At 37.5% G+C, this 9,574-nt stretch overlaps 1 protein-coding gene across 1 annotated transcript in view; it reads left to right on the top strand.

The window, feature by feature from the left end:
- LOC103208122 (complement receptor type 1-like) overlaps positions 1-9,574 on the top strand; it is a 250,973-nt gene that overhangs the window by 189,369 nt on the left and 52,030 nt on the right. Inside the window, 2 exon segments of the mRNA XM_042782469.1 lie at positions 5,977-6,000; positions 6,835-6,910. Of these exon segments, the coding sequence (XP_042638403.1) occupies positions 5,977-6,000; positions 6,835-6,910 (100 nt within the window).

The following is a 9,574-nucleotide window of genomic DNA, read 5'->3' as shown; positions in this document are numbered from 1 at the left end:
CCCGCCCGTGCTTACCTAGCTCCCGGAGACCCGGTCCCTCTCGGGAGGGTAACAAGGGAAAGTGTTCAGTGCAGATCAGTGAGTAAGCACAAGCCCGCCTTGTTTCTGTACCTATGCTTAAACACAAGTAAACATCTATGGAAGTAGGTTGCCCAATCTTCCTTCAGAGGAGTGGTTGGTGGGTTTGAACCACCAGCCTTCTGGTTAGCAGTCACATGCCTTAGGCACTACACTACCAGAGCTCCTAAAGCATATTATACAACCACTATAATCAAAGCAACCTGGTACTGGTTCAAAGATAGGCATATAGACCAGTGGAATAAAAGTGAGAACACAGAGAAACCCAGCCATCTCTGGGAGCTCTGGAGGCATAGTGCCTAAGGCATTTGATTGCTAACCAGAAGGCTGGTAGGGGTCACCATGAGTCAGAATCTACTTGATGGCAATGAGTTTGGTTTGGTTTTTGTATCTGGACAACTGATTTTCAGTGGGGTCAAAGTCCATTCAGTGGGGAAGAAACAGTCACTTTAATCAATGGTGCTGCAAAACTGGATATCCACCTGCAGAAAAAATGAAACAAGACCCATATATCACACCATACACAAAAACTAACTCAAAATGGATCAAAGACCTAAATGTTAAGTATAGGCATATTGGTATATGGATAGGTACATGTGTATACATAGGTAAGAACAAATACAAGTTGTATGAACATGTAAATAGAAATATGTGGATGCAGGCACATATATTTATTGAAAACATAAACATGGAGACTCCTAAGACATAACCCAACACCTTCCAAGACTGATGTTCTGGGTTTGAAAGCTTCAGACCATAGTCTTATGAAACAACCCAATTGTCAATTGGTATAATATAGTTCACAAAAATCATGATCTACATCCTAGTACAGTGAGTGGTGACTGAGATCTTAAAAGCTTGCAAGTGCCCTTCAAGGATATAGCTATGGGTCTGTACTTGCCAGGAGAAAAACTGTGAGTAACCAGAGAAGCTCAGAGAAGAAACAAGCCTACTCGAGCCACATGCTCACCTGCCCTAAGACCAGAAGAACTAGATGGTGCCTGGCTACCACCACTGACCTTTCTGACCAGGATCACACTAAATGTTCCCAGATAGAATGGCAGAAAAATGTGAAGCAGAACTCAAGTTCTTAAATAGAAAAAAAGCTAGACAAATTGGAACAGTAGGGAACAGAGGACTCCCTGAGACTATCACCCTGAGATACTCTTTAAACCTAGAACAGAGCCTATCCCCTGACATCACCTTTTTGTAAAATAGCAGAGTGGCACACAAAATAAGGGATATTACCCATAAGATTGATGCCCCACCTAAAAACCATCAATATGACACCAAAAGGTCAACAATTACTCAAAAGCAAAGATGAAAATGTAAGGGAGCAGGGGAACTCCAGTACTGGAAACAGAACAAACAGAACACAATTAAAGAGACTGTCGACACATTGTGATCAATGTAACTGATATCACTGAACAATTTGTGTTGAAATGGGAACCATGTAACCTTCCACCAAAAACTCAATTAAATATCACTTTAAAGAAAGAAAGAAATGCTTCCAGCAGAAGTCAAGCAGCATCTTCCAAACTGCAGAGAGTAGCAGGTCATGGTCCGTTACTTTTGTAGGCTACAGAATTTTATGTTGGCATTGCTAGATATGGCAGGTTTAAAATCAAGTGTCATGAGCTTTGTAGATGAGTAGCCCTCTGCTAGCAACCAGAGGGTGCTGTAAGATAGCAAATGGTAGAGTGAGCTTGTACTGTTCAAGGGGTAGATGAGCAAAATTATTAACAAATAACTTTTCTTAACCCAAGTTAGTGCTAGGCTATCCCCTTCACACTTTTAAGAACCTTATTTATAATACATGGTTATATACCAAGATTGTTCAAGATCCACGTTTACAGTTAATCCCACAAATGTTTTAACTAATCCAACAAATAATTTTTTTCTGAACTACAAACCTGGCACTCCCTTAATATTGAATTACATTCACTTCTTTGGCAAAAGGCTCATTGGCCAACTGACTAAACTCCTTTAGAGTATTCTGAAGATCTGGGTATGAGCCATAGAACATTCAGATAATTAGAAAATCAACTCTACTATATAGTAAAACAAAATATAATATCACAATATATAAATCAATGTGTGCCGGCACAAGTATAGACATAAAAATAAATAGAACAAAGAGATATTAATAAAAGTAAAGGTTATTCTAAATAACAATATACATATTTTACAGATAAACCATAGTAACTGAGATATCACAAATCAATGGGAAAGGGAAAGTAATCAAATAATATAGTTAAAACACACACACAAAATTTAGATTCTTCTTATCTTACAATAAATACTAGATGTAATAAGGATTTAAAATTTTTAAAGATCAAATCATAGAAATGCTACAGTGAGAAAATAATAATAAAAAATCTGAAAGGAGGCCAATTTTTTGAACTGAGCTATGATAGAAAAAAAAAATCATAAAGGAAAAGATCAACCATTTATGTACTTTAAAAGTAAATTAAGAAAACAATAGATTAGAAATATGTGGAAAAGATAATGAAGGTTAATAGTATTATCATACCATACAAGAAATAGTAATGATTGTGGTGGATGGTAGTAATAGTTGTAAAAGTTAACATATATTGAGCACTTACTAAGTAATGAGAGCTCTGGTGGTGTAGTGCCTAAGGCATTTGACTTCTAACCAGAAGGCTGGCAGTTCAAATCCCCCAGCCACTCCTTTGGAAGGAAGGTTGGGCAATCTACTTCCATAGTGATACTGCCTCGGAAACCCAAGAAGAGGTCTCTATGAGTCAGATCCAACTTGACGGCAGTGAATTTGGTTTTCTTTTGGTTACTAAGTAATGTTGTTGTTGTTGTTGTTATGTGCCATCGAGTCAGCCCCGACTCATAGCGACCCCTCCTTTAGTTTCCGAGGCAGTATCACTACGGAAGTAGGATTGCCCAACCTTCCTTCCGAGGAGTGGCTGGTGGGTTTGAACCACCAGCCGTCTGGTTAGCAGGCAAATGTCTTAGCCACTATGCTACCAGAGCTCCCTACTAAGTAATACTATTCAAAATTATAGCCAACTAGAAGGCTGGTGGTTCAAACCCACCAGCCACTCCTTGGAAGGAAGGTTGGGCAATGTACTTCCATAGTGATACTGCCTTGGAAACCCAAGGAGGGGTCGCTATGAGCTGGGTCCGACAACAACAACAAACAGGCATAGAGGCTAGGATTTACAATACATCACAAAATGGAGAAATATGGCAAGAAGGGTCATATTAAACAATTCACTGCACTGCAGAGATAGATATATACAAAGAATAAGAACAGTTCAAATAACTGCTAACTAGCAGGTGCTTGAATCTCAGGCTTTAGTGTATATTCCTCATGAACTGGGCTGGACCACCTGTAAACTTCTTTTGCATCCTTGGGCTAAGACCTAGACTAAAAGCAGGCCCCCTGACACTCTTCCTGATCTCTCTACCCTATCTAATGTTGATCCTTTAAATCTTACCACTTTGTAATGAGAAGAGGCAAAGAAAAATGAGACCTTGGGAGGGTGGGAGTATTTTCCCCTAAGACTTGGGATAGATTTCCCAAGATACCAGCCCTCAAAATCAAAAACCAAACTCACTGCCATCAAGTTGATTCCAACTCATAGTGACCCACTGTGGGTTTCTGGGGCAGTAAATCTGTACAGAAGTAGATTGCCCAGTCTTCCTTCTGCAGAGTAGCTGGTGGGTTTGAACTGCCAACCTTCTGGTTAGCAGTCAAATGCTTTAGGCACTATACCACCAGAGCTCCTTGCAGACATTGTTATAAAGGAAGCTGGAGAAAGTAGATAGATGGGGAGAAGGAGAGGAGAGGGAGGGGCTCATGCTTAGAAGAAGGCACCATAGACAGCATTGAGAGTTAAGAGCAAATGGGAGCTCTGGTGGCATAGTGCCTAAGGCACTTGACTGCTGACCAGAAGGCTGGTGGTTCAAACCCACCAGCCTTTCCTCGGAAGGAAGATTGGCAATCTACTTCTGTAGAGATACCACCTAGGAAACCCAATGAGGGGTTGCTATGAGTCAAATCGACTTGACAGCAGTGAGTTTGGTTTGGTGTTGGAGTGCTAATATAGTCACAGATCTGACTCATATCAGCATCTTTCTCAGAGTAGAGGGGGGGTGATCTTGAACTCCACCTTAACACTGGAATGTGCCACCACCCATTATACCAAACCAAACAAAACCAGAGCCAAAACCACTTAAGTGGATTTTTAGAACTGTATTATGTAGGGTTTCAATTGTTGATTTTTCAGAAGTAGGACACTAGACTTTTCTTCTGAGGTGCCTCCGGGTGGACTCAAACCTTCAACCTTGTAGTTAGTAGCCAACTGTGTTACTGTTTATCCCACCCAAGGACTCTAACAATTAATACACATAACCCAAATTTAACTGTGCTGCCTTAAGACGTGCATAGGCCGGATTTTGAATGCATGATAAATAAGTTCAAATCCAGAAAAGATGTAAAGATAAAGAGGAACCTTTATTGCAATCTCTCACAGAGGGCCCTTAAAGAAGGACTGCACTATGTGACACTCATAAAAAAAAGTCCTAAAACCCACTATACCTATTCCTGTCTCCCAGAGTTTCATTCATTAGAGTAACTGCTTCCCCAGTTCTTTTTCTACCACCCAGACTCTCCCTCCAAAGTTCCAGCCTAAGTTGACCTGTTTCCTGCTATTCCCCTCACTTGTTGGATCTTCTTAGTTCACAAAAGTCTCCATGACATTTCTAAAGTAAATAGAATTTCTTCAGATCTCTAGCTTTTGCCCATTACCTTGGTCAATACGATAGTCATTAATGCAACAAATACTTTAGAATGCAGAATTAGGAGAAAACATGTAAATATTCTTTGACCCCGGCACATAAATATCTGGAAACTATTTTGTCTCACTAGAATTGAAAAAATATAAAAGACAAGAAAAAGGTTCCATTTTTTTGCCAATTAAATTAACAACAACAAAAAAAGTTTTTATGTGAACACTAAGAAATAAGATGCCATACTGATGTATTTTGAAGGCATCATTATAAATTGGCAAAAACCCTTATGAAAAACAATTATGCAATATATGAAGAGAATAACACAAATGTTCACACCCATTAGCCCTCATAGGAATCCAAACTAATGAAATAATGTAAAATAATAATAATTTTTTACCATTAATGAAAAAATACAATTAATGCAAAATGTTTTTTGTATTATTTTCAAGAGTTTCATGAAAAAAGTGGAAATTACTTAAATATACAACAGAAAATAATAAACCATGATATGTCCACTAGAATTGAAAATATTGATTTGCCCCTGTGTAATTTGCATTTCTATATACCATTAGTCAACTCACTGCCTTCGAGTCGGATCCAACTCACAGCGACCCCTCCTTGGGTTTCCAAGGTGGTATCACTACAGAAGTAAATTGCCCAACCTTCCTTCCAAGGAGAGGCTGGTGGGTTTGAACCACCAGCCTTCTGGTTAGCAGTCAAATGCCTTAGGCACTATGCCACCAAAGCTCCTTTCTATATACCATATAACTATGTAAAAATGTAGATGTATGGAAAAATGTGCCAGAAAAGAATGTACCAAATGCCTTAGCATATTAAAATTATAGGTAATAAATTTCTTTTTTTTTTTTTCATGTTATATAAATTTTCTACTGGGATTATGTTACTGCTATGATAAAAATATTAATTTAAGAAGAAAAATCAAGTTTCACTAATTGCACAAGATAAAATGAGACTGTATACATGAAACAAATGGCATTTTATATTAGAAAAAAAGAGATTAGACTAAGTGCTGAGAGCAAAAAAACAACAACGGTTTCTAGCCCAGAGATCCTGTTTGACCACATTGTGTGCCAGATTAATGTTTTATGGCTTTTGTCTTCCTTTTAGGCTCACGTGATGCTCTCATAGTTGGTAAGTTTTATTAAGTGTTGGTTGATGAACTCTAGCATCTTTTAACAGTAAGTATCCATTTATAATGAATAAAATGTAAAAGAATTGATCAAAATATCTTATATTGCAAATACAATGATAAAGGTGGGAAAAGAAAAGGTAAGTACAGACTAGGATATAGTAAATTGGGTATTTTTATATCCCTGTAAAGATCTTTCATCAAAGGTTCTTTACTTTTGTTGTACCATTATAAATGGTCATTCTTCAGTGTCAACACTTCCTTATGTAAATATGACTAGAAAATACAACTTCCTCTTTGGTTTACAGCCTGGGAATATGATTCTGGATGGTAGTCAGGGCCAATTGTATAAATTGAAAGCCACAAAGACTAGTTTCCCAAGCCCATTTCTGTGATCTGCCCACATAACAGGAATAATTTTGTAGTAAGTTTGCTTCAAAGAGAATTAGTAGACTCTCTGCATAGGATAGTCTATGTCTTATGCTTTGCACAAGAGGAGGCATGTGGAGGGCAGAGAGAGCGGGAACCCAGGAGCCCCAGTGCTGGTCCTACCACCCACTTGTTGAAAGGCTGCTGTTGGACTAAAGTTTACAAAACGGTTCTGCTCACCCCTTAACAATAAGCTTATGAGAGTAAGACTAGTACTCTATATTAAAACTGGAGTAAAGGAGAAATCTGAAAGATAAACCTGTGTGCGGGTAAGTTTAAAAAAATAACTTATACTGCATAAAAAAATCATTGACACGCTGATGAGACTAGATACTAAGAAGCTAGTTAAAAATGTCAGAGTTATATTTTCTATACATTTAATCACCTTGTTTTATTTTATTGCCTAGGTACTTTCTTGGGCACGTTCTTCTTTATTTTATCCATCATGGTTCCCTGTTACATAATATTTAAGTGCAAAAGAGGGTAAGTTCAACCAGTTCTTCTAGAAAATATTCAAAACTGTAACTGCCACTTCTTAGAAGCCAAGGTAATAAAAAGAAAACCTAAAGACAGAGAGAGAGAGAGAGAGAGAGAGAGAGAAATAATTCTTATAAAGAGGATCCTTGATGTACACTATGGATAGAGAAATATTCAAAATAAGGGAGACAAATATGGTACAAAGAATGGTTTTTTAAAAACCTTAGAATTTTAGGGAATAGGTTTTGCACTAAGAGAAAATAAGCAGACAGAATTTTTTTTGAAAGGTAGTTGATATCCTAGTCTTGCTGAGCTATTTCCAGGCACTGGCCTTAAAGCGCAGAACTACCTCATCATGGGAGCTCTGGTAGCGTAGTGCCTAAGGCACTTGACTGTTAACCAGAAGGCTGGCGGTTCAAACCCACCAGCCACTCCTCCGAAGGAAGATTGGGCAATCTACTTCCCTAGTGATACTGCCTTGGAAACCCAAGGAGGGGTCTCTATGAGTCGGGTCCGACTCGACAGCACATAACAACAACAACACCTTATCATGGCATTCCAAGTTAGATTGTGTGGCCCCACTGGGACGCATATCACAAACTGCCAGTGTGGAAGAATTAAGACACTGCATTGTGTATTAAGAAGTAAATCTCTTATAAACACCACCTAGTTTGTAAGCTTCCAAACACCTTGCAAGGATTAAGGTATAAAAAAGAAACTTTTTTTTTTTGCAATGAATGAAGAAACATTTTTGACTGAGAATATACACAGCTTTTGTGCTGGTTGGTTTAATTATAACAAAATCAGTGAGGTCAGAGTCCATGAAATAAATGTTATCAGCTTGATGAGCAAATTCTATTCATATAAGAAATGGAATTTACAACTTCAAGTGAACAGTTGTCTATAGAAAGTAGTCTAAGCAAATAGATTTTCCTACAGCAAGCTTTACAGTAATTAAAGTTTTGATATTTCACAGGAGATGACAATTAAGTTAGTTTTAAGTAGAGTGTTACAGTTGAACTTGCAAACAACCTAGTCAGGAGCTCAATTTCATGATAAAAATGAAGAATTAGTAGAAATTTAAATATAAGTTAAATCATTAATCTTTCATGGATTGACATAAAAAATCTTTGCTCTTCTTCATTACAAAGAAATATAAGTAGCCTGATGCTTTAGACTAGCAAAAGTATTATCAGTAACCTTTTCCCCTTAAAGTTTCTCATTAAGCACTACTGCAATTTGTTGGTTAATTTAATCTTGTTATTTTAACTAAGAGTGAATTATATTAGTTGGGCCTTCTAATTTTCTAATTACATATCAGTTTTTGGTTAAAACTCACAAAGGGAAAATGATTATTTCATATTCTTGGAGATATTCAGGATGATGGCCTTCTTACTTCCAACTACTTCATTCCTCATCTCCTACGTCCCATACCTTGTTAGTCAACTAGAGGATCAAATTCCATCTATTGCTCTGTTTTAACCACATATTTAAGCTTATTTCCTCATATTATTCATCCTCAGACATAAATAACACCTAATAACCATTTCATAAAAATTATTTCCTTGGAAATGTTTTGATTATTATCTAGCTGATCTAAATAACCTCATGTCATACACTATTTCTTCATAAGGTGTTTTCCATCGCTTACAACACACCTTCTCTTGTTTTCACATTCTATATAAGTTTAATGTCCATGACACAGTCATTCTTTCTCTGACCAATGACGACCAGGGATATGACATGGAGATCGTGGTCCTCTTTAGCCTCAAAGGTCAGGGAGATAAACCTCCCAAATATCCAAGTAACCCACTTCTTGGAATAATGAGTGCATTACTGTAACAAAGTACATTTATTTTCATTTGGAAATAACACCCAACTAAAATGCAGAAGTCCCTTCTCTTGGAAGTGATTGGGCAGATTAATTCCTTAGCCACTCACAGGACGAGAAACACATAAATATCCTTATGGTTAAGAAGTTATCATGGGAGAGGTACCAAATATGAATGGAGAAGACTTTAATGGGGTCACCTAACTGGAAGAGCAGTCAGTCTATCTCAGAGCCAAAAACAAAATAGAGAGTAGCCACAGATGGCATGCGCTGTGTGAGGCCCAGGATCCAACCAGGTCTGGAAGGATGCAGGCTGAAGTCGACTCTGATCTAGTATACAATTCAGGAACCCATCAATTTTTACTTTTGTGACCTCTCTCTTAAGTGGTGTTTAGTATACTCATTCATTTAGAAGCTCTGGTAGCGTAATGCCTAAGGCATCTGACTGCTCATTGAGTAAATATTTATTTAATACTTTTTTGTGCCAGTGACAGTTCTAAGGCTTGTTATGCATTCATAGGTGAAGGTAACTGACAAAAATTCCTGTTCTTATGGAGTTTATGTTCTATCTAGTAAAGAGAGAGAGGTAATAAGCTTAACTTATTAATTATAACAAAAGGAGATAAAGGCTATGAAAAAATACAGAGCAGGATTTGAGGGATCAGAAATGTGGAGAAATACAATATTTAATAGGATGGTTAGGGTAGGTCTCAGGAGGAGGGTCTTGCAAAGACTTGAATGTGGTATCATTTCTGTGTGTGTATGTGTAGTCTTTTTATTTTTGTCTCATTTTGGTTTCTTAGTAAAACTTCAGGCTGCTTATTCTTTTTTTTTTTTTT

The sequence above is a fragment of the Orycteropus afer genome, unplaced genomic scaffold (genome assembly GCF_000298275.1).
Source record: "Orycteropus afer afer isolate SDZICR_OR568_19922 unplaced genomic scaffold, OryAfe1.0 scaffold00013, whole genome shotgun sequence".
Classification (NCBI taxonomy): Eukaryota; Metazoa; Chordata; class Mammalia; order Tubulidentata; family Orycteropodidae; genus Orycteropus; species Orycteropus afer.
The sequence above is the reverse complement of the archived record's forward strand: the minus strand, read 5'-3'. Positions and strand labels throughout refer to the sequence as shown.